This window comes from Myotis myotis, unplaced genomic scaffold (genome assembly GCF_014108235.1).
Source record: "Myotis myotis isolate mMyoMyo1 unplaced genomic scaffold, mMyoMyo1.p scaffold_m19_p_8, whole genome shotgun sequence".
Lineage (NCBI taxonomy): Eukaryota > Metazoa > Chordata > Mammalia > Chiroptera > Vespertilionidae > Myotis > Myotis myotis.
In genome coordinates this window covers 13428080-13453221 of record NW_023416390.1, presented here as the reverse complement: position 1 = coordinate 13453221, position 25142 = coordinate 13428080, and the positions used below count along the sequence as shown (strand labels likewise).

The 25142-nt window shown below is 42.6% G+C and overlaps 2 protein-coding genes and 2 non-coding genes across 14 annotated transcripts in view; 1 reads left to right on the top strand and 3 right to left on the bottom strand.

Annotated features, from left to right (window-relative positions):
• GPR1 (G protein-coupled receptor 1) overlaps positions 1–22656 on the top strand; it is a 54876-nt gene extending 32220 nt beyond the window's left edge. For 6 of the 11 annotated variants that reach the window (XM_036318855.1, XM_036318858.1, XM_036318853.1 and 3 more), the window contains 2 exons: positions 3368–3451; positions 11641–16931. In XM_036318855.1, coding sequence (XP_036174748.1) covers positions 11644–12708 — 1065 coding nt within the window. In that variant the 5' untranslated portion in view covers positions 3368–3451; positions 11641–11643 and the 3' untranslated portion in view covers positions 12709–16931. Of the gene's footprint in view, positions 1–2553; positions 2765–3367; positions 3452–7916; positions 8866–11640; positions 16932–22457 lie in introns of those variants that run through there. The other 5 variants (XM_036318861.1, XM_036318860.1, XM_036318857.1 and 2 more) reach the window with 4 other exon arrangements.
• EEF1B2 (eukaryotic translation elongation factor 1 beta 2) lies at positions 21611–24809 on the bottom strand. Its single transcript, XM_036318863.1, has 6 exons — positions 24631–24809; positions 24062–24184; positions 22985–23114; positions 22637–22703; positions 21917–22042; positions 21611–21810 (listed from the first exon to the last, which is right to left on the bottom strand). The coding sequence occupies exons 1-6, from the start codon at positions 24708–24710 to the stop codon at positions 21656–21658; spliced, it is 681 nt and encodes a 226-aa protein (XP_036174756.1). The 5' UTR covers positions 24711–24809; the 3' UTR covers positions 21611–21655.
• Positions 22378–22510, bottom strand: LOC118662333. The gene has a single exon (XR_004969715.1). It is a non-coding gene; the product is annotated as a small nucleolar RNA SNORA41 (small nucleolar RNA).
• Positions 22784–22869, bottom strand: LOC118662327. The gene has a single exon (XR_004969710.1). It is a non-coding gene; the product is annotated as a small nucleolar RNA SNORD51 (small nucleolar RNA).
• Positions 24810–25142: the final 333 nt, after the last annotated feature.

Below are 25142 nucleotides of genomic sequence, written 5' to 3'. Positions count from 1 at the left end.
TCAAGGCAAAATTTTCACAGGTGCCCAAACGCTTAGAAATCACACTTAATGCAAAAGAAATCCATGCTGAACAATAGATCAAAATCTTCAATGAAGTCAGGATCAGACTATTTGCATGACCCAACCTCACTTGCCTCACCCTAATCTTGGTCCTATGTCATGCGATCTGAACTTTTGGGTGGACCAAGGGGGAAACTAACAAGAAAATATTCCCACGGCTGGGAAAATTGTAAAGGAATTCCTGAATGTGTAGAGTGAGGTGTTCAGATTTTCAGAGATGGGCCACAAACTGCCCACAGTAGTATCCTGAGATAAAATAGCTCATTTTGTTTTGTTCTTAAATTTTTATTTATTGATTTGAGAGAGAGAAAAGGAGAGAGAGAGAGAGAGAGAGAGAGAGAGAGAGAGAGAGAGAAGCATCGATTTGTTGTTCCACCCATTTATGCACTTTTGGTGCCTCCTGTATGTGCCCTGACCTGGGATTGAACCCACAACCTTGGCACATTGGGACGATGCTCTAACCAATTGGGCTACCTGGCCAGGGCTCATTTATTTTATTTTAATAAGAAACTGACACTGAAAAGCATGGGGGAAATCTCAAGATGTGACAGTGGGTCATGCCAACCACTAAAGGACACTTTCCCCATAATGAACCCAGAGTCCTGAGGGCCTCACAGTGGGGTTTGATTGAAGGGCTTTGACCGAAACTAGAAACTGAGTTACAAGTTTTCTTTCACTTCTTTTATTTTCTTCAGTCTCATCCGTGTCCTGTGCCTGAAGGGTTAAGCCAGGACCTGGATATACACTATTTGAAACTACCCTTGCCCTTCGAAGGCCAAGAAGCCACAGTGGGTTCCGGGAGGAAAGGAGAGGTGCTTGGTCAAATGCAGGCCTGTAGGCTCATATTCGGTCGAGTTCATCACGAGAGACCAAAAGGAGACTTGGGGTTTAACCTGCTGTGGGGCAGTAAAGGCTATTCATGCGCCTGAACATCTTCAGCATCCAGCTGCTGTGGGCAAGATGGAAGCTGGTTCAGGTTCCTGGCCTGGCAATGTGGTTCTTCACTTTCCCACATTTTGCCGTGACTTTAGCAGGAGAGTCAGAGCCAGCCCCAGGGGTAGCAGAGATTCGGGTGAGTGTGGGCCTCTGACACAGGTGTGACAGGAGCACAACGTCCAAAACTGTTCTCAAATGCTGGCTCCCCTAGGCCTGGAGGTGAGGAGTGGTGAGGAAGAGTCAAAGAAAGAACCAAGTAGCTTTCTTTCCTAGACGATTCTCAGCTCTCTCCTATCTAGTCACCCTCATTTGCAGGGAAGAGTGGTTCATTGTTTTTGTTTCAGGTTTTTCTTCATTAAGCCACAGGGACAGCTCTAGGGGGGAAACACACAGTAGAAGTATTCTCTACATCAGCATCAGAGAGGATTTCTGTGCTTTGGGTGCTTAAAGCAGTTAAGAACCTGAGTGTTTAGAAATTTGGATAAGAATTCTAACCATGTCAACTTGCCAACTAAGTGGCCTTTGCAAGTTCTTTAATTTTCCTCACCTTCAGTTTTCTAATCAGTAGAGAATAAGGACTCAAAAATAATATCTGTTGTCACAGATTCTTGTCCCTAAAGGATGACGTTAAAGGTCCCGTTCACACATGCATCACTGCCTTCTGTAGTATCCCCATTCAGCAACCATTCAGTGCCTGAACCCCCATAGAGCCCACGCAATGCAATCTGTCTGTTTGGTTTGTTGTGCTGTAGGTTTTTAACATTCTCTAATTTGATCAGTTCTTGCTTCTAATAAGCCAACATTTTCCTGGGTATTAGGCCAACATTTTTGGCCCTAGCTCCAACACTGGAAAAACACAGAATAAACACCTTACTTTTTCCTTATCTTCAAGTGTCTGAAAATGGCTATCAGACTCCTTAAGTCTTCCTTTTTCACTGATTTCTTTAACCATTCCAACAAAGCCATCATCTCAAGTTCCTGCAGTCTCTTTACTCCTGTCTTTTTCACTGCTTTAGTTTTCCAGTGGTCTTCTCAAAATCAGTTTTGCAGACCTCAACAAGCTAGTCCAAATATAGACTGACCACGACAAAGTGGAGGGCTGAGGTGGCTCCCTTTGTTTTCATTACCATAAAATAACTAAAAGTGTTAATGATGTCTGTCTTCTAAACTATCACAGTGATAATTCTGGGGCCCAATTGTTTGATTATTACCTTTCAACTTGGTTTAACTTTATTTTTCACTTCTACATTTCATCCTGTACTCCCTCCTATCTCCTCCTAGGGGAGAAAAAAGGCAACGATATTTTCAGGCACAATCTTGTATGAATGGGAGGAAGTTTTAGAAATGTTGCTTTTCCCGCCTCCCTCTACTTTTTTTTTTTTTTTTTTGCTGTCCTGTTGAATAAACATTACTGTTGCTATCAAAACAAGTTTCCCATCTGCCCCCTCACCAAGTTCACTTACTACTTCTTTGAATGATGAACAGTATTGTTTTGTGAGGTGCCTATAACTTCAATATGATCTGTAAGTTCCTTGACTATTGTTCCTTTTCCTTTAGAACAAGAGCCTTCTCTTTAAGAAAGGAAATACCTTGCCCCGAGACTTCTGTAAATGTCACTGACAATGTGTGATTGAGAACCAAAACATCTTTAGTGCCAAGTAATGATGAAATAGAAAACAAAGGTATATTGTGATAGAGGCACAAACTTCCACTCTGTGCCCCTGACTTTTCTGAAGCATATCTCTGACTGCAGAGATTTCAGGTCATGGTAAGGATTCTAGACTTACACAAACATAGTCATGGTCAACTTTTAAAACAATATTTAAGCCACGGTGGTATCTATCTATGAGATGTTTTGTGAACTGTTAGGGACCCTGTTGTGTCTGCTGCTTCCAAAGTCAGTTCTTTAGGAGTCATAACACTGCCCAGAGGCCATTGAAAAGGATTAACTCTTTAATTTTGATTGTTGGAATGAAAAGATCAAAAATATAAATTGAGATCTCCAGTAGCTATCAAGTCATTCCCCATAAAAATAAAGTTCCAGAAGTCCTGTGCCATCAAGGTTTTCAAATTCAGTGCCCACATTCCTCCTGCTAAAAAATTACCCATCACATAGAAATCCTTTTTCAAGGAAATACTGATTTGGGGGTTTCTTGTTGCGATAAGCAAGGCTTTGAAATATATCGTCAATGATGGTGGTTCTTCCCCAGACTTTGGAGAGGAGTGAGATAATGACCTAGATTATATCCTTTATTTTTTTAAAGATGAAATTACTATTTCATTTATTGATTTGAGAGAGAGAGAGAGATGAATTTGTTGTTTCACTTATTTATGCATTCATTGGTTGATTCTTGTATGTGCCCTGACCTAGGATTGAACCCGCAACCTTGGTGTATTGGGACAACGCTCCAACCAACTGAACTACCTGGACAAGGTTAGACTATATCCTTCAAAGGTGAGTAAATTGCTCTTTTAAAAGAGAGAAGTAGTCCTAGCCAGTTTGGCTCAGTGGATAGAGCATCAGCCTGTGGACTGAAGGGTCCCGGTTCAATTCCAGTCTAAGGGGACATGCCTGGGTTGTGGGCTTGATCCCCAGTGGAGAGCATGCAGAAGGCAGCCAATTAATGGTTCTTTCTCATCATTGATGTCTTTCCCTCTCCTTTCCTCTCTGAAATCAATAAAAAATATATTTTTTAAAAATAGGAAGATGCTGTAGATTTCCGGGGGCGGGGGGCGGGGGGGGGGAGGGAGAATAAATAAAAGAGAGAAGTAAGAGAAATATAATGCAGTATTCTATTTTCTCACCAGCCTTGGCCAGATATGGGAATAATAATGGCATTTGGGGGCTGGGCACAGGGGTCCCCCAACTCAAACACCTTCAGAAGGCAGGCATATTTTTTTTAATTGATTTTAGAGAGAGGGAGGAGGAGAGAGGAAGAGAAACATCAATCTGAGAGAAACATCAATTAGCTGCCTCCTGCACACCCCTTCTGGGGATCAAATCAGCCTGTGCCCTGACTGGGAACCGAATCCGTGAGAACCCGTGACCTCTCAGTGCATGGGACAATGCTTAACCAACTGAGCCACACCAACTAGGGCGGTAGCTGCAATTATTGAGCTGACCACCACTTTTTGAGGATTTCCTTATGTGATCATCACAGTAACTCTATGACTTCGTACTACTACTATTCCCATATTACAGTAGTAATAGTACTATTACTATTTTTAGGAAACAGAGATTTTGAGGTAGTAAGTGGTTTGTCTAAGATTCCACAGCCAGGAAGAGCAGAAGACTGGGATTTGAAGGCAAGCATTCTGATTCCAGAGTCCATACACCACTTTCTTCCCTGATACTTAAAGTATACCTGTGTTTATTATCTTACAGTCTTGAAAAGGAATAAAGCCTAAAAGTTTCTCCCTGGCCCAAGGTTAATCATTCACTCTGTTTTCTCCCAGCAATCAACAGTCACCCCAATTGTACAAGTGGGGACACTAATAGCTGGGTGGAGCATTAGTACAGCTGGAGCTTAACTAGGCGTGGACTCTTCAGATACGTGCTGTGTCTTCTTAAACTGTCCAAGTGAAGCATGGTCAGCCTTCAAGTGCCTTTTATGAAAAGACCTTGATCCCAGTAGAGTGAAAATAGGTATCATTTCATTTCCACTGGATTCAGTTGTTCTCACTTTTTGTTCGTAAAGGAAAAACTCCCAACCTCGCTGCCTTTAAAAGTGAATAAGACAATTGTATGTCTAAAATTAATTAGCTTTTCTATTTGAGGTTGATTTTCAATGCCAACCCAATAAAGAAGTTATTGTGAAGGATATACTTCGTTCAGCTAAGCTTCCTGAAAACTTCTGTTAATTTCCTAAGTGAATGTCTCTCAAATATCCCTCATTTCCATTCTCACTCTCACTGCCTAGGGCCCTTCCATCTTTGACTTCAGTTGTGACAACATCCTCCCAAACTGCCACCAGATGATATTTACAAAAACAAAGATTGATGATGTCACTCCCTCCTACAAACCTTTTTATTTGCTCCCAACTGGCAATGGAGTAAAATCCAAATGCTGAAGCATGATATTCAAAGGATTCATTACCAGAACACTCCCCTTTCTTGTTGTCTCTTTTCCAGCCAAACCAAAAAGTTTCCATTCATCCTAATATGCCAAGGAATATTGTCATTTGTTTTAATGTCTGACATTAAGCAATAAAGGACATGGGAGCTACAGTTAGGCAACATACTCCTCTATTAAAGAATAGGCTATGCCTTGGGTTGGGGTTAGAGGGTACAATCTATAATCACTGTTCTCTACCTCTTACGAACCAGCAATAGCTGTCAGTATCACACCCAACCTCCAGTTTCCATTTAAACCTCCTTGGCTTCCCTTGGCATCTTTATAAAACACTGCTATGCCTCAACACCTTCCAAGCTGAGATTGTTCACCCAGAGGACCGACAAACCTTCTACTGGTGCCAAACATACTGAGTGCAATCTGGAGTGTGGTATACAGTTTATATTTGATAGCTAGTGGAAAACACTGAACAATGCCTCAAAAATAATCCTTATGCCATATATATATATATATATATATATATATATATATACACACACACACACACACACACACACACACACACACACACACATACTTTTCAAAAACTGTCTCTTCCCTAAGAAGACAGCCCTTGAGAAATTAAGTTTGCTCACCACATATGTTTTCTGGGTCATGGATCTGTGGTTTTCACCAGAGAGTTTCTCTCTCATGTCCACTGATTCATTCAACTCATTCCTGTCATCAATCAGAAGCAAAATACATGTTCCCTCAAGGACCCTTATGGTTTTCACAGGAAACACATTCAGCTCTTGAGTCTTTTTTTTTTTTTTTTTTTTTACCAGTGTGTCTGGGGGGAACCTTGCACAGGCAATCCACATACCCAAAGGTCAATCACATTGACTCCTTCTCTGTTCAAAGTAGATTAAAGCCTAAGTTTTCTTAAGATTCTGTTAGGTATACATTTTAGCAGTGGTCCCTGGAAACCTATCTGACTCAACATTATGGAACTAAATTAAACCTCTCTGCACTCACCAAATGTTCTGCCAGAAGGCATCTTTGTGTTCGTCAAGGTAGATAAACAAAATGCCTCCCTCTAAAGCCAAGCCTCGTTTAAAACCACATTGAAAAGTTTAATGATACACATTTCTACCAGATGTCCTTTCCCCAAGTCATCTGGATTTCTTAGACTATTTATCACTACACTTTCTGCCAGAACTCTTGCACTGAAATCTATTTACTCAGAAAAGAGTTTCAGCTTTACCATCCAGTAAACCAGAATGGATCCGAAACCAATTTGTTTAATTCAATAAGCAATTCTGTGCTCCAGAACTAGACATTTGCCACTTGAGCATCTGGGTAAATGCTGCCCAGGAAAGTGAAAACTTGGGTCCTCACTGCAGCCGAATCCCTGCAGTAAATATGCCTCTTCACATTCTTTAGAAGCCAAAACTACAGATTTCAGGGATGCTTCTCTGAACTTTGCTCCACCCCAAGCATGTCTTACACATTCCTAACAGTCTTGGGCGGATCTGCATATATTCATGTCCACATTGCAGCCTGCCACTTACTGAAGTGGCCACTCAAAAGATTTTATGATCATGTAGACTTTATTAGTCTTTATTTCAGTCAGAATTATTTATTTGCCTTTCAGCAGCACATATGGTTTAAGACAAATACAGTAGCTATTTTCTCTTTAGTCAAGTCTAAAAACTGCATCCTGGCATTGTTACTGTGTTTCTCCAAGTGCTTCCAAATTGATAAAACCATACAATATCTCAATGGAAAGTCACTGCCAGCCAACACGGTTTGACTGTTTAATAAATGACAATGGGCCTAGCCGGTGTGGGTCAGTGGTTGAATGTCGACCAATGAGCCAAGAGTTTGCAGGTTCAATTCCCGGTTAGGACCTATGCCCGGATTGCAGGCTCAATCCCGGAAGGGGGCATGCAGGAAGCAGCTAATTGATCTCTCTCTCTATTCCTCTCCCTCTCTTTCTAAAATCTTTTAAAAACGTATTTTAAGTAAATATCTTAAATAAATAAATGACAGTGTTTCCTTCGAGTCTGCATTTAAAGACCTACCTACTTTGGCTGCTATCCATCCTCCTTCCAGTTACTACCCAACAAGGCTCCTTTCCATTGCCCAGAAACCCCCCCAGTTTCACCTGAGTCTGCACTCCCATCCCCCCATCACTTCTCCAAAACACATTGCATGTGCCACATGGTTAAACTGAGTAGATCTCCCCTATATTTTCTTTCTGAACCTCTTTTTGCCCTTTCTTATCTCACTAAGAATGAACAGGTAAGTATAACATGACATGATTAATGATACAGCAAAATATCAATTTTTAAAAGTTTGAAAACAAATCTCTTTAAGTTTAGGCCTTAAATTTAAATTGGCAGGAATGCACAAGGTGGTAAGTTCTTTTGTAGATCATATTTTTACTTTGAGGTTGCAGATATTATTTTGAGATTGCATTTTCACACCATTTGCATTCTCATATGTATTGTGTTACTTTTTTAATCACCAGAGGATATTAGTTTTTAAAAATATATTTTATTGATTTTTTACAGAGAGGAAGGGAGAGGGATAGAGTTAGAAACATCGATGAGAGAGAAACATCGACCAGTTGCCTCCTGCACACCCTCCACTGGGGATGTGCCTGCAACCAAGATACATGCCCTTGACTGGAATTGAGCCTGGGACCCTTCAATCCGCAGGCTGATGCTCTATCCACTGAGCCAAACCGGTCAGGGCACCAGAGGATATTTTTATGAGAGAGAGAGAGAGAAACATTGATTTGCTGTCACATTTATTTATGCAATCACTGGTTGATTCTTCTGTGCCCTGACCGGGCATCGAACTGTAACCTTGGTGTATCAGAGTGACACTCTAACCAACTGAGCTACTCGGTGGGGCTATTTCTGTTTTAATGTGTAGATTTCCCCTTTACAAAGCTCAGAACTTTTACAAATTTGCCTGCCCCAAGGGTCACAAACTTGCAGCTGGACTGAATGTGGCCCATAGCTATTTTGTTTAAAACAGTAATTTAGAATTTGGAAACTTTTCACATTAAAAATATAAATATTCAGCGAGTCTTCAAAAACTCTGGCAACACTAAGTGCTCATTTTCCACATGGAAACAGTTGGCTAGAACTGAGAATCTGCCGTTCGCTGAAAGCAAGTCCACTGCTCTTCGGTTCACCCAAACCCCATTATCTCCGGATCTGGACTACTGCGCCCATTACAGCCACCACCTGCTCCTGGGGCATTTAGATAATGAAATAAAGGGCAGAGGACCTTAACTCTGCCAACACAGGATAGCTCCAGTATCATCACAACTCAAGATCTGCCCCTCCTTTTCTTATAAAGCAGGCGACATACCAGCCAACCATAGTCAATTGCAAAAACTCCCATATTCTGTCTCATTGGTTAAAAAAGAGTGTTCCTGAAATGCACTGGCTGTTTCCTCTGCCTTGAAAACTTGCCTGAAAATATCCACATGACTAGCTCCCTCACCTGGGTGGGACAGGTGTTAAATTCTGCCTTACTTTGCACTTTTCTCCATCTCACCCCTACCTTTAGCATCACCTCCACACAAAAACATCTGCTCTAAGTGGTGGGGGAGCGCCAAGCTTATATTTCCCACGAACAATTCAGCTGGGCAGCCTCCAGCTCCTCTTGAAGGCCTTTCCCCTCGTCTGAACTGGGCTTGGCACCTAGTCAGCATATCTGCCTTCCAGAAGATTAAGAACCTTTCTCACACAGTTTTCTATTTGAAGAGATTCTGTTCAGATAGATCCCTCATCCTCAAGGTACTGCCTCACCCCAAGAGAATTGTGAAGAGGGGTGGTGGTGTCCTTCAACAGACCCTGTGATCATTTGGGTCAGTAATGACATTGGAGGTGGAAGGCTCCTGGCTTATGGTGAGAATAGTGGTTGTGTGCAATTAGGGGTTTCCCACGGGCTTGTCCATGCTTGGGGAATGAGGTTTCTTCTACTCAATGCTTGGGGTTTGATAAGGTGGTTTAGTCCACCACCGGGGCCATTTGGTGTAGAATTGCTAATAGCCTAAATACAGGTCCTAAGCACCAGGAAGGTAAGGGTGTCCTAATATACAGGCAGAAAAACAGGACATGTACTTGGAGACTAGGCTAGAAATGATTTGACACTGGAGGGGGCCAGCCATCAGAAGGAGCAGGGAGAGTGGAGTAAGACCTCAGGCCTGAAAGAATAGGGCAGCAAGAAAGACGCCAAGTCTTGCTCACGGGAGTAGGTAGGACACGTGAAGGAAAGAACTTAATGTTAAGGAACAGCTGAGATCCTGGGGATAGAGCTGTGGATCACAGCCAGAGAGATTCTGGCAGCAACGTTGTGAGGTGAACTCACAAACTCTAACCCAAGTCTTTAAAATTCCATTGGTTCTAAACAGGATTTATAGAGAGCCAATTATGTCTTAAGCACATGTTAAGCACCTGTGATATGAGAAGACTTTTATTAGGCACTGTGGGGGTATACAGATGATGTTGTTTCCAAGGGGTTCACAGTTTGGTAGGGCAAAAATTAAAGTTAAATAAATGATAATAGTGTATCAAATATGTTAAGAATAGGATGACAGGGAAGGGAATGTTGTAGTGGTTAAGAGCTTGGGCTCTGGGTTCAACAGATCTGAGTTTAGATGCCGATTCTCCAATTATAGGTTGCATGATCCTGGGCAAGTCACTGTGCTTCTCCTAGCTTCAGTATCCTTTCGCATAAACACAAATAATAATAGTACTTACCTACTGTATAAGAGTCTTTGGATGATCAAATTTTTTTTGCCTGGTGCTTAGTAAATTCACAATAACATTGACTATTATTTGTAGTAAAAGTTATAATTATCAGGGGGAAGCTACTATCAGAAATGTTCCCAAGAAAAGGTGGCATGTGAGCTGAATATTGAGAAATAAAAGAGAAGTTGGCTGGGTCTTGGTTTGGGAAGACGCTAACGAATTGCATTAGTTTTTTAATTATGCCCTGCTAAGTTCCTCGAATGATTTTAGGTAGGATGATGAATCCAGAGTTAGTCATTGAGAGTGAGATGCCAGTGCGCAAGCAACACAAGATGTTTTCACTCTTCATTTCTAACCCTGCTGTAATCTTACATATTTGCCTCATTAATGATGGTAGCTCCATGAAATGAATACAGCTATTAATTGTTTTTCTATTTGATTTTGAATGCTAATAGAAATAACACAAAATAAAATGGATAATGCTAAAATTGTACCCAGTAAACTTTGTTTTGATTGAAATATTGACATTTAAGTCTCAACCCAGGAAAATGGGCCTTGCAAGGAAAAAACAAAAACAAAACACCTTTACTTTGGGCAAAATTACAATAGATAAAATTTGGTATGGACAAAAAGAAACAAAATACGACCAATTAATAAATCAAATCTTTGTTGTAAAGGTAGAAAGGAATTAATTGAAATTCATTCAAAGGAATTTTAGTAAAATAAAAATTTAGTAAAGCTTAATTGTACTCTATAGGCAATTAATGGAGAAATTAAATGTCCAGAGACAAGTTTACTCCAAAAGACTCCTTTTGGTTGAAAAGCTTTCCATATTGATATGATACTGATGAACATGTTTGCGTCCACAAACATAAGATCCATGGGTGCAACATAGTGGTTAAAAGTCCCTAGTGCTTGTTTATGCATCTGGATGGATGGGTTGAGAAAGCAGTTGAAACTCTGTCTAGAACTTAAGAAGTCATGTTACTAACAGGGATTTTGAAGTCATCACCACATAAGTATTAACCTAGTTTTTGGTGGGGATTTTTTTTTTTTTTTTTTTTGCATCTTCCATAAATAATACGTGCCTAGGAATCGTAATATATAAAGAGCCAGGGTCTGTAACGTCCAAAACGACCAAACGGATGACTGAATGCCAGGTTGTGCGTGCAGCGGAAGTCAGTCCTGGGTCCCGGCACCGCGGCGATCCAGCACTGACTACCACCACTGCAGGCACCACGGCAACTAAGCACTGACTGCTGCTGCTAACGCAGGCGCGATGCGATTGGTGGTGGTGGTGGTGGGGGAGCACCATTGCCCTGCAGAGGGAGGCCCAGGCTACCCAGGTGGCGGCGGTGGGCGGGGCCTCCCTCTGTGGGGCGATCAATCATGGGGTTCCCAGACTGCGGGAGGGCACAGGCCAGGCTGAAGGACCCCCTGTCCCCCAGTGCATGAATTTCATGCACCGGGCCTCTAGTAACCTAATAAATGTCTTGAATGCAGCCCCGCAAAGCATTATGAACAGAGGATTTGCACCTGTACAGTCATTTTAACTTAGCCCTTACTGAATACTTTATAAAAAAACGAACTCTCACAGCTTTGAGAATAATCAGAGTGAAGCTGAGGTCCACCAACACTTGGACATCTAGAGTATAATCACAAATACTGCTAAGAAATACACTCTCTCCAGTTCATAGATGAAATATTTTTATCCTTATGTTCCTATTCACTGAACATGTCTTGTTCTTTTAAAAATTGTTTTTGTGTGTGTGTGATTTAATTTGCTGCTATTGATTTCCTCATTCTCCACTTCTCGAGGTGATGGAAGATCTAGAGGAAACATTTGAAGAACTTGAGAACTACTCGTATTCCTTGGACTATTCCTCCCCAGAGTCTCCTTTGGAAGAGAAAGCCCCCCTGGAAGTTGCTCACTGGGTCTCCCTGGTGTTGTACTGTTTAGCATTTGTTCTGGGCATTCCAGGAAATGCCACTGTCATTTGGTTCACGGGTTTCAAGTGGAAGAAGACAGTCACCACTTTCTGGTTCCTCAATCTGGCCGTGGCGGATTTCATTTTCCTTCTCTTCCTGCCCCTCTATATCGCCTATGTGGCCATGAATTTCCACTGGCCCTTTGGCCTCTGGTTGTGCAAGGCCAATTCCTTCATCGCCCAGTTGAACATGTTTGCCAGTGTTTTTTTCCTGACGGTGATCAGCCTGGACCGCTACATCCAGTTGGTCCATCCTGTCGTAGCTCATCGGCACCGCACGCTAAGGAACTCCCAGATTGTTACTGTGCTCGTGTGGCTTTCGGCTTCTCTAATCGGTGGTCCTTCCCTATACTTCCGGGAGACCATGGAGGTGAATGACCACATTGTTTGCTACCACAATTTCCACGAGCATGATTCTGACCTCGCTTTGAAGAGGCACCATGTTCTGACCTGGGTGAAATTTGTGAATGGGTACCTTACCCCTTTACTTACAATGAGCATTTGCTATTTGTGTCTCATCTTAAAGGTGAAGAAGCAAAGCATCCTGGTCTCTAATAGGTATTCCTTGACCATCCTAGCTTTGGTCCTGGCCTTTTTGATTTGCTGGACTCCTTATCACATGTTTAACATTTGGGAGCTCGCGATACACCACGGTGGCTACTACCAGCAGGTGCTGCGAGCTGGCCTCCCCGTCTCCACCGCTTTGGCATTCCTCAATAGCTGCTTGAATCCCATCCTTTATGTTCTAATTAGTAAGAAGTTCCAAGCGCGCTTTCGAGCCTCGGTTGCTGAGATACTAAAGTACACGCTGTGGGAAGTCAGCTGCTCTGGCACGGTGGGCGAGCAGCTTAGGAGCTCTGAAACCAAGAAGTCGGGTCTCCAGGAAACAGCTCAGTGAAATCCTTCTCTCCCACAAATCAGCATAAGGCTTTCGTGTGGGTCCCCTGACAGATGCTTTCAGATTATTTGGTTCCAAGATACCGAGCTGACCATAGCTTTTTGTTGTTGTTTTTGGTCAGTTTGTTAGCATCACATTTTTGTGTGGATATAAAATTAAGGAAGGATCTCCATTTTTTTTTCGCCTGCCACTTATATTATGTGTCATTCTTGCTAATTATACCATAGTGGATTAATGACCACTGTGGAGGTGAGATCAGTTATTATTTTAAAAATCTTAATAACTTTCTCTAAGTCCTAAATCTTAATATTAAATATGTGATCAACTCATTTGAAAAATGGAAAATTAAATTTGCTTAAGTTCACTTTAATTTAACCTATTAGACAAATTCTTAAAATGCAACGTGTACTTCTTTATTTCATGTAACCTTTGTATATACATTTATGAATTAAACTAATAGTTGGTTATAGTAGTTTAAAACATTCTTCCAGTTGGCTATTAATAAATTATCTTTATTGTTGAAAGTATTACAGATGTCCCCTCCCCACCCAGCCAGTTGGTTATTAATGCTTCGTAAACTGCCCCCAAATCTAGTTGCTTAAAACAACAATTTAGTAGTATTACATCTCACAATTCAGAGCCAGGAATTCAAACAAAGCACAGAAGAGAGGGTCCTCTCTGCTTCACAGTGTCTGGAGCCTCAGCTGGACTGGGAATACCCAAATGGCTGAGGTTTCCAACAGCTGGTGGCTGGCTGAGCAGCTCTCTTCCCTTCCCTCTTCTCTCCCCATCCCTGCCCTCCCTTCAACCTCTCTCCCCTCCTACCCCCTCTCTCGCCTCTCTTTTCTCCCTCTCCCTTCTTCACACAGCTGCTCCCACATGGCACCTCAGGGTAGCCAGACTTCTTAAATGGCAATTTAGAGCTCTGAGAAACCAAGGTGGACATTTCCAGTCTTCCTAAAAGCTGTGCCCTGCACAAACACAGTATCACTTCCCTTGTACTAGTATTTTATTGGTTAAAGCAGATATAAGCCTTTTATTTCTATAATGATCTTTATATAAGCACCAATAAAGCAACCTTTAAGTCAGATGAAAATCTGTTGCCTTATAGACTGTAATAATATTCTGCCCTGTTTTCATTTATTCCTTTAGCAAATCGGTGGGTATTGAAGAGATACCAGAACCATGGTATATAGACATTGAGAATGCCAAGAATCATAAGGTACTTACAGTTTAGAGAGTGAGATTTAAGTTGCATAAAAACAATCACAGAACAAGGCAGATAGTAATAAGGGCCATAGGAGAGCCAGGAAAAGAAATGGCATCTAGGTAAAGAAACATTGGAATTCTATGTCCTTGCCTTTGAGGTTCCCTAAAGATTCTGCTCCTATCTTTTGTCCCTGCTGATATCCTCATCTTTTATGAGTATAAAATCTGCTATTCACTGCAAATTTAAAAATAGGCTTAATTATATATAATTTCTCAATTTTATTTTGAAAGTTATTAGGGGGGCTATGTTATTTCTTGATTTAACACCCTTTTAAACTCTTTATTAAGGTATTACTTACGTGTCCTTATCCCCCTTCACATCCTTTTTTATTTCATCTCTTCGTTTTGGAAATGCTAATATCAGGTCATTTATTGGCTGTGTTCTTTATTGTTAGCCCCATGGAACAATCAGGTCTGGCTTTGGAAATTATCCCACCAAAATGTGTGGCATAGCTCAGCCTGTCCTCAACCTGATCATTCCCAAACTCATGGTTTCTGCCCTGTGCAGTGTAGGTTAAGGAAAGGCCGGGAGAGAAAGGCTCTTTGTGCAGCCTTTACCCTTGACCCTCCACCACCAGGGTTTGAGATTTTCCACTCTGGGTTCCCTTTGACCCTTGAGGGACAGGTCCTGGGTTCCCAGGATCAGGAGAGAAGCTGGAGGATCCAAGAAAAAAAAGAATTTCTTAGTCTCATCCTTTTTTGAGCAAATGGAGACTCAGGGATATGGGAGAAAGAGTTGAGGAGCAGGAAAGGGATTAAGCAGCCAAGAGCAGGAGGAAATCAGTGGAGCAGGTGGCTTTCTGGAAGTTACATTTCAAGGCTTTCTAACCTTAGTGGGTTAGGAGCCCACGCAGAGCCATTTATTGAATTTGGTTCAGTGGGTACAGTGTTGCAGGCTTGTGAGCTCTGCAAGGGCCTATGACGATATTTGAGATCTTAAAAAACATTATTGGATCTAGAATACAACAAGAAGACTGAAAAAGTAAAAACAAATACTTAATTACATGTCTATAAAATATACCTTCATGTCACTTGGTCAAAGGAAGTATTTAATAATTATCTAAAAATGTATTTAACATGGATTTCAATATGTTTCAATATCTGATGTGAGGAGTGGAGCTTCCAAAAAGAAAAATGCTTTAAGGAAGGTTTACAAAGGTCTTAGAGGAATTCATTTAAGAATCTAATGAAAGTTATGAGTTCTTTCTACAGAAAAATGCTTTTAAATAAAATATCAGGGAGGCCTTAGGCCCCAGGCTAAGAATTCCCCTGTTTAGTAGCTTTTAAAATAGCTGCCAGTGGGAATGTTGATTGGGACTCACTAGGAGAAAGCAGTAACCAGTACAGGTACTTTCCAGCAGAATAATTTTTTGTTCTCAGTCTGAGGGAAGATCCAAGGAGGAAAATAGAAGGACCCACACTTAGACCGAGGACTGGGTACTCCAAACCTCCTCCCCGGTGGTTGGAATCTGGTCAATGAGGCTTACTAGGGGTCTAATAGCCAAGAGTAGGATGAATGACTAAAAAGACAGAAGTGGGAGGCTGGACAGGCATTGCAGCAATTTGGAGAGGAAGCGAGGGAGCTCAGTGCCGAGTTGGCAGGAGGGTAAAGAATCCCAGGAAGCTCAGGGACTTGAGCACAGACTTATTGAGACAGACCTGCCTCCTCCTCAGTGATAGGAAGCTCTTAGGAATAGCTCTAGGGCAAGTCCCAAGGCCTCCGGAGGCTGAATATCTAGATTTGGATTATGGCTCCAACACATCCTAGCACTGGGAGCTTGGCTAAAGTAATTCATATTTCTAGACCTCAGTTTTCCTTATCTGTGAAATGGGTATAACAATAGTATCTGCCACATAAGGCTATTGGGAAAATTAAATGAGTTGATGCAGGTATTTACAGGGCTTCATCTAAAAGCACTTAAAGTGGTACTTAGCCCTATAAATTCCCGATAAAAATTAGCTAGATTAGCTAGTGTTATCCTTACTCAGTGAGATTCCTGGCATGTTCTGACATTGGAACTTGCTTAGGAAATGTTAGATTCCTTCCTCCTCTCCTCTTGAATGAACATCAAAATTTCATAGGAAGAATCAGGTAACTACACAGACAACTTTAAAACAAGACAGTTTATAAGTACTGCAAAAGAATAATGTGCTGGGAGGCTGCAAGGGGCAGGAAGGAACAGAATTTTTTTTAAAAAAGACCTCTTGCAAGAGGTAGTTGAAGTGCATTTTGAAAAATGACTACCATTTGACAAAGTGCGGTGAGGAAAGAGGCTATTTTAGATGGATGGCACAGCAAGAGCAAATGTGCAGAGATTGGAAAACACGGGGCTGTGTTCAGAAAAGACAATAGTCCCATTTTATAGGGACAAAGTGAAGATGGGAGATTCGGAATTGATGTCAGGCGTGAAGAGCAATCCATAGTTCTTCACTACGCTTACATATGGGCAATGAATATTTATAAGTCTATGGACACTTCCTTTGATTTTTACTTTCCTGAAAACTATTCAGGCCAATGAAATTCCAAACGATAGACTCATTTGGGATATTTCCTGAATGCAACTATTATCACACAGGGCATGCAATGAGAGGATGTCTGTTTACCAGTCTCCATTTCCAATTTAAGTTTACCCTTAAGTGATACCTTCTCACTCTCCCTGAGGGTATGAAGCAAGGGTTACACTGATGAAATGGGATTAAATTGTATAAAAGCAGGGATGAAGAACTTTCCCCATTCTATTACCAACACATTAGTGGACTCTGAAGACCTCTCACTAGAGTAATCAGGCAAGTCGTCTTTCAGTACTCCCTCTAATCTATAAATGGTGATAACAGTGTCTGCCTTGTTTATCTCCTTGGGTTATTATGAAGTTCAAATTAGACAATGTATATGAGGCGTGTATTTTTTTTAACCTTTTTATCCTAAGGACAATAATTGCCATTGCCAAATTGTATTTGTCTTTTTTTTTTTTTTTTTTTTTTTTTTTTGCGGGGGCGGGGGGGGGGGGCGCGTGCGGGGGAGATTATACATATGTCTCAAAACACAAATGCAATTCTTTTTGTATTTGGGTCTTTGTCTATAAGCTTATCTTTGATAAAAATAGTCAATGAAAAATCCAGCATTTTCCATGTTGCTATAGTGTCCATTATTTTTAAAAGTAATTCTATTAAGCTTATAGAATATTTCACTGAGTATATATGCCACATGCAGTCATTCCCATTTACTTTAGGATTATAACAGTCCTTTTATGTATCTGCTTCCATCCACACCATGTCCGGATCAGAGCTCTGTCTTTATTTTGTCATTCTCTGGCTCCCCGTGAATGAGCCAGCGTCTAATACAAATGCCTCTACAACCTGGCCCCACCCTATAAAATTCCACACACTGCAAAACACAGCCAAACTGGTTGAATTGCCTCCCAGATGTCTATCTATCATTCTGCCTTTCACACCCTCCTGGAACATTCTCTCTCTCTCAAACATTCTTTCTCTTTTTTCACAAACTGATCAAAGTCTATCCAGTTTAAGCCCCAATTTCTCTAAAAACGTTTTCTTAATTCTAGCTTTCCCTGACTTTCTGAACTTTTGGATTGCTTGCTTAATCACAAAATGACTTTTATACTTTTTAAAATTGTTATGTGTTTGAACCACCTCCCCATAGTAATTTTCTTCAATTCTTTGTATTTTTATAGCAGCTTAACAGTGATGCTGAGTGAATCATGTTTAATTCCCTCCCACACTCTACCCAGCCCTGCGCTGGGGATGCTGATCACAATAACACGATTTGTTATTGTAATCACCTATGGGGCATGCAAAAAGAGATGACCTCTAATTTTTCCTGTCTTCCACTCCAAAGACAAACAGGAAAAAAAAATCTTTGTCTACATATACTTAGGCCCTCTGAAATAATGGGTTCAAAAACAGTTCATTCAGTATCCTGGCTCACATGCAAATGTGAGCATTGCTCATAAATATCAAAAAAATTGAAAGCAATTTAAAAATCTAATAAATAGCCTGGTTACATAAGATATGAAACAATGGGTTATGTAACTTAAAAACGGAGATGATTTTTATGTACTGACATGAATATCCAAGATACAGATGAACTCCAAGATACCTATTTCTATGGACAAAATGCAAAATACACACGGTTTGGGTTGTATGCTGCAGTTAGTCCAAACGAGTTTGCCTCGCCTAGCTCTGGAAAGACCTAAGAACCTGGTAATGTTGGTTGCTTTTTTGGAAGTGAACGGGAGGCCTAGAAGATGGGCGATTTCATATATAACCTCTTGAATTTTGAACTATGTTAATGTATTATCTATTTTGCAAAATATGAAATTAAAAGATACTATTAAATATATTTCTCATTCAAGGCTGTGGAGTCAGACTTTGGTCACATTTCATCTGTTACCTTTTTAAGATTTACAAGACAGCTGTGGCTTCAACTCACTAAATTTTTAAATTCCTTTTATTTTTAACCAAATTTTCGATCATTAGTTTACCATTACTATTTGTTAAAACTTAATGTTTTGGTCAAGCTATTTAGTACCAATCCCCTGAATATGTCAATGACTAAATTGTTTTTTAGCTGCTATTCACTAGTTACTAATACATATCTCCATAGCAGCATTTCCAGGATCCATAGGATGTGTCTCCAGAAAATGAAAGACTGCCCTCTGCTGGCTCTCATGATACTGACAACCTGAAAATGTGTCCAGTGATTTTATTTTTTTAAATCTATACAAACATAAGCCCCCAATTGGAAATAATCTGAATGTCCATTAACAGGCAAGTTACATACATGTGACATGGTCACACAGGAACTACTACTCAGACAGAAAAAGTAATAAACTATGAACACATACAGGACTATGGATTAGGTTCATTATGTTGAACAAAAGAAGCCGACTCGCGTGCATACTGGTTGATTCCGCTCACACAGAGCACGAAGTATGTGTCTGTCTTCACCCAGTGGTTGTCTTGGGTAAAGGGGTGCGAATATTGACTAGGCAAGAGCTGATTTGTGGGGAAACTCAGGGTGCCTGTGGAGGAGGTTTGAAGACAAAGCCTCAGGGAATGTGAGGTGGTTTGATCCCCGCCAGCACTGAAGCCCACTTGGAATTTAATTCACGAATTGAGAGCGATTCCGGTGGCGTACGTGGCTGTGCTTCCCCAAGTTCAGCTGTATAAGTGCACATATGCAGGAGACAGAAAAGTGGATTTAACCAGGGTGTGGTTTTGCCAACTTAGATGAAGGGAGATGTGCAAGGAAGTTTAAGTTCCTTACACCAAATAGATTCCTAATCCCATCACCAAAGGTGCAAAATAGACCCCAAATGATCCTCCCTCCCACTTCTCCATCAGTTCTAACTCCAACGGGCTCCCCCAGGAGCCTGGGGCTCTGTGCAATTGCAGCCTTGGGAATTTTCCACACACACCACCTCCTTGAAGATAGCTTATCACTGCATTAAAGGCACCTCTCACCACACCTGCAGAATAGAGCACAAGATTAAACTAAACTAAACCCCAGTGCCATTCTCCAGCCCAAACACCGTCTCAGGTATGATCAGATTCCCCAGAAAATGGTACAAGCAGTTCACTCTTGAGCACGGGAGGTAGGCAGGGAAGAGGACTGGGGCAAAAAAAAAAATGGAAGGGTGAAAGGAGAATACAATCTAGGCTTCAGCTTCTTATCTTTATTGTTTAAAGTATTACAGATGTCCCCTTCCGCTCCCATTAATGCCCTCCCCTACTCCCCCCAAGCCTTCACTGTGTCCATGGTTTCAATCTCTTCCCGTCCCCTTGCCTGCCCCGTGATTTTAGAGTGGGTCTGTTGGACTTAATTGCTTAGTGAAGATGATTTCAATCATCAGTATGTACATGGCCAATTAAATAATTTTTCTCTAGAACTTAAACAATTTTCCATACTCAAGTTAGTCACACATAAAACCAGATTGAGAGGGAGGAAAAGAACAGCATTGTCTGGGTCTGCTAGGAAACTTTTGACTTCAAATCATTTAATCTCTTTGGTCTACAGTGGTTCTCAACCTTGGCTGCACATTAGAATCACCTGGGAATCTTTTTAAAATCCTGATTTCTGGGCTTCATCCTCCGGAAAATCTGTTTCTTTGTTATGGGGTGGGGCCACAACATTGGTAACAAAGAAACAGAATTTCCGGAGGATGAGGCCCAGAAATCAGGATTTTAAAAAGATTCCCAGGTGATTCTAATGTGCAGCCAAGGTTGAGAACCACTGGTCTACAGACTTTAGAGGTCAGCAATTCCAAGCTCTACTTTCAAAAACTGTAAAAAAAAAAAAATCAAATGTTACATACATCCCAAATTAACTAAGATGGAACTGTTACCAGAATTGGACAATCACCTAACATAATGCCTTCATCTCAGTACATTCCCTGCAGCACTAACCTGAGTATGAAGTCCTAGCCCAATAGGTTCAATCAGATTTCCAAAAAATCAACGTCCTTAGTCACTACCCACCGCAACCCCCAAGCCAGACTTTTGAACAAGTCTGGGGAGAGAGAAACATCGATTCAATGAACTCACCCTGGAGGTAAGGGGATCTAGCCTATAACTGAGGTTCGTGCCCTTGACCAGAATCAGACTCTACACAAGGGCCGACATTCTCACCGAGCCAAACTGGCTAGGGCTGGGGCTAATTTTTTTTTTTTTAATATTTAATTCAGAGAGGAAGGGAGATTAATGATGAGAGAAAATCATTCATTGGCTGCCTCCTGCACGCCCATCTGGGGATTGAGCCTGCAACCTGGGCATGTGACCTGACGGTTATCTAACCAGGACCTCCTGGTTCATTTGTCATAGCTGAACTGAGCCATGCCGACCTGGCTGAGGCTAATTTCTTAACCCAAAATTTCCACAACTGAAATTTTTAGCTCCCGATTTCTCTTAAAAATAAAGCAAATATGAAAATTTAAGCCATCACTAATGAGTACAGAAATTATACTGAAATTAAGTCCGTTTAAATCAGTTTATAAAAATCTAAACACCTACCTATATAGTGTATGTAACAGGTAGTTTCTCTTTTTTTTTTGGACTAATGTTGATCCAAATTTATATTATGAATTATAGTCACTGAATTTCTCAAAATGGAATGAATATAGTGAACCATAAACATGAGCTTGAACTGTGTGGGTCCACTTACATGCAGAATCTAAAAGAGTCTTCTGTACCTCTGGGTTTTGCATCTGTGGATACAGGAGGCCAAAGGCATGCCTTGTCTTACACCATTTTATAAGGAACTTAAGTATCCAAGGAAGCCCTGGGACCAATCCCCTAGGAATACTAGGAACTTAAGTATTAAGAACATTAGCCCTGGCCAGTGTGGCTTAGTGAGTTGAGCATTTTGACTCCAGGTCAGGCCACATACCTGGATCGTGGGATCCATCCCATCAGAGTGTGGGGCAGCTGATCAATGTTTCTCTTTCATGTTGATGTTTCTCTAAAATCATATATATATACATATAAAAATGAAAAAAAAAAAAAAAAAGAGCGAGAGAACCAAGTTAAACACAAACTTCGGGCGGCATGGGGGCTCAGCACCCCAGCCTCATAAGGGACAACCGTACCACCCTCCTATTAGAGTCAAGACCAAGGGTTCTCTTTCAAGCTTTTATTTAAGGGCACGGATTCAGGATGGATTTTAGATCTTGTTGAAAGCAGCCACGTCCATGGACTGCACATAGTCCTCAAAAGCAGTGATCTGCTCCTCCAGCATGTCTGTTCCAACTTTATCGTCTTCCACTACACACTGTATTTGAAGCTTTTTAATTCCATACCCCACTGGAACCAGTTTAGCTGAAAAGAACATTAAGAAAAATCTTAGAGAAGTTCTGTTCATCGGCAAAGGTTGAAATTATGTAAATTTCAGATGCCAATTTCAATTAAGAAAGGCTGAACTCACAAGAGCCCCAGACAAGGCCGTCTGCCTGAATGCTCCTGACACACTCCTCTAGTTTTGCCATGTCCGTCTCATCATCCCAAGGTTTCACATCTAATAAGATGGAAGACTTGGCAACAAGTGCAGGTTCTAAAAAAAATAAGAAACAGCATTAATTATGTCTTTTTTACCCTAGTCCAGACACATATCTCTTTTTTAAATATGTTTTTATTTATTTCAGAGAGGAAGGGAGAGGGAGAGAGAGGTAGAAACATCCATAATGAGAGAGAACCATTGATCGGCTGCCTCCTGCACGTCCCATAGTGGGGATTGAGCCTGCAACCTGGGCATATGCCCTGACTGGGAATCAAATCATGACCTCCTGGTTCATAGGTCAATGCTCAACCACGGAGCCACGCCAGCTGGACCATAATAAATCTTGATTTTCAAAATCATCTCCTTAGCCACACAAAACTATGGGATACATCTGTTTGTCACACATATGCCCCCTTTCTGTTTTGCTAAGAAAGAGGTGTTTAATCGTGTAACAATTTCTTTCCCACAGAGGAATGCCACAACTGCCACCATGAGAACAGCTGCAGACCAGTAGCTGTGGAAGTTCTACAGAAAGTTCTGAAATACTGACCTAGTCAGTAAACGAGGAAATTACTTTGGGGATTAATCTCTGAAGAAGTGTATTCACACTATTATGAAATGAAGACAAACAATTATAAAATGACCTACTTTTGGCTTTCTTTGATTCATACTGTGCAAGGCGTTCTTCTCTTAGCCTCTTTGCTTCTTCGCTTTCCTGTAAAGAAAATATTTAATATATTTCACAAAGTTGGTTGTTCCTCAGGTTAGAGATAGGGAGGCCATCACAACAAATACCAGCTTTATCAGAAAAAAAGCAAATCCATCATGAGCTTACGTTCAGCCGAAAGATGGTGATTTGATTTTATTCATCACGTAACCAGTGAGAATTTTGTTAAAAGACGGCGATACAGTGAAGCCAGGATTCAAATCCAGGCAAGGAGGCTACAGAGCCTGTGCTTCAGCACGAGGATGCGCTCACACCCACCGGTGCCATACCTCCTCGTCGTCAGACCCGAAGAGGTCAATGTCGTCATCGTCGTCTTTGCTGTCGGCAGCTCCGCTTCCCGTGGTGTCTTCCACGTTAGCAGGGCCGTACTTGCCCAAAGCTTTCTTCACTCCAGGCAGGCTTAAAATAATAATAATAATTGAGTGTAACTATATGAGGGATACAACTTCTTTTTCAGAAAACACAGGAGGCCTTGCTTTCATCATTATTTACCAGCAGGACCCACTGAACGCTCCCAGGCTAAGTGCTTCCTGAGCTGCAACTCCTCTCCCAACAAACGCTGGTCGCGTGTGAGGCCGCACATCCCATACTCACCAGCGTTTACCCAGCGGTTCTCAACCTTCCTAATGCCGCGACCCTTTAATACAGTTCCTCGTGTTGTGGTGACCCCCAACCATAAAATTATTTTCGTTGCTACTTCATAACTGTAATTTTGCTACTGTTATGAATCGTCATGTAAATATCTGATATGCAGGATGTATTTTCATTGTTACAAATGGAACATAATTAAAGCATAGTGACTAATCACAGAAACAATATGTAATTATATATGTGTTTTCCGATGGTCTCAGGCGACCCCTGTGAAAGGGTCGTTCCACCCCCAAGGGGGTCGCGACCCACAGGTTGAGAACCGCTGGTTTCCCCTCTCAGGACAAGTGTTTCTGTTTTGAGGTTCCATTAAGTGTGCTCAGTTCACACTGGAGCCCACGCCCCCAAACTTCCACCCTGGCCGGCGGAGGTTCGGATGTAACCTCTAGAATTCAGACAGGAAGGGAGAATGGGAGAATTCACAAGAATGGCCCAGGCCCGACCCCAGGAGCCACCCTCTCACCCCAGAGAGGGTCCCCCCCCCTCCCTCCTCCCGGGCACCTGGGCAGGGCAGCGTGGGGAGAAGCTGAACTGCTGCCGTCCACGGGCTACCCGGGCGCACGGAGGGCTGCAGCCTCTTCCCCAAGTCACCGAGGAAGTGAGCTTACCAGGCCCCAGCGTAAGGCCAGGCGCCTGGGTCCGGTCCGCCCCGCCCCGTGAACACCTAACGCTCCAGGCGCACACACCGGCGGCTTTACCTGGCCTTCTCCTTCTCGTAGGACTTGATGTGATTGTACCAGCGCAGCGCATGGCACAGGTCGGCGGGCGGCGGGCCGGACACGGCTTCGAACACGGCCACGTCTGCCTGGGACGGCACGTACCTGCGAGGGCAGAGGGCATGACACACAGCTCCCGGGGCCCAGCCGCGGCGGGGACAGGCGCCGGCCCGTCAGCTCATCGGGGGCATCTCCCCCCGGCACCGGGCCGCCTGGGCGGCGTCCGAGTTGTAGGCAAACGGGCTCCTTAAGGGAAGGAACCACCTGTTCTGCGGAGCCTGGGCAATGCCTGACACTTGCTAGACCTCAGAGGCTGCGGTCTTTATGAATATAGACCGACGGGCTTGCATTCACTGAGCAAAGACGCGGAAAAAGCTGGGTGACATCCAGCAAGGGCTAGGAAATAAAAAAAAAATAAAAGCAGCTTTTGGACCCTCTTCCCCCTGAGCCCCTCCCCGAGGAGGGCCGCGGCCCGGCTGCCTGTCCCCGGCGGCGGGGAGGCCGCGCCACGTGGTCCCGGGCGCACCCGGCCCGCCCCGCGCTCCGCTCACCCCTCGATGTAGCTCTTGTCCGCCAGGTAGTTGTTGAGCACCTGGAGGCCGGACGGGCTTCTGAGGTCTCCAAAGCCCATGGCGTCGGCTGACCCGGGAGCTGGGCGGCAGCAGAGGGAAGCGGGACGCGGGCTACGGCCAGCGAGCGCTAAGAGGGGAAAAAGGGCCGCCAAAAGCCGGAAAACTCCTTATATAGAGACGGAGGCGTTTCCCTCCGCCGCCAAGGTTAAAGGTCAAAGTACGTTAACCTTCTCGTTCCTCAACATAAAAACCGGGGCTCTGGCTTAACCGGCCCACAGATTTTCCGGGGGTCTTTCTTTGTGTTGGGATATAAACTAATAGAAAGGGCATTTCTTAAATGAGTCCCTCGGCGCGCCCCCCTCCCTGAAGATCACAGGAACCGCCCCTTGAAGCACCGGAGATGACCGAAGAGGATCGGCCTCAGCCTCCCGGGCACTTCCGGCGGAACTGCAGGTCCAGGCCTCCAATCCCCGCCTCCACCTGGCAAGCCA

Excerpts from the sequence above, each read along its gene's own strand:
- EEF1B2 (XM_036318863.1), bottom strand. The coding sequence starts at position 24,710 with ATGGGCTTTGGAGACCTCAGAAGCCCGTCCGGCCTCCAGGTGCTCAAC. Across the intron at positions 24,185-24,630 it reads GACAAGAGCTACATCGAGGG|GTACGTGCCGTCCCAGGCAG; the intron begins GTGAGCGGAGCG and ends CTGCCCTCGCAG. Across the intron at positions 22,704-22,984 it reads TCGGGTCTGACGACGAGGAG|GAAAGCGAAGAAGCAAAGAG; the intron begins GTATGGCACCGG and ends TTTTCTTTACAG.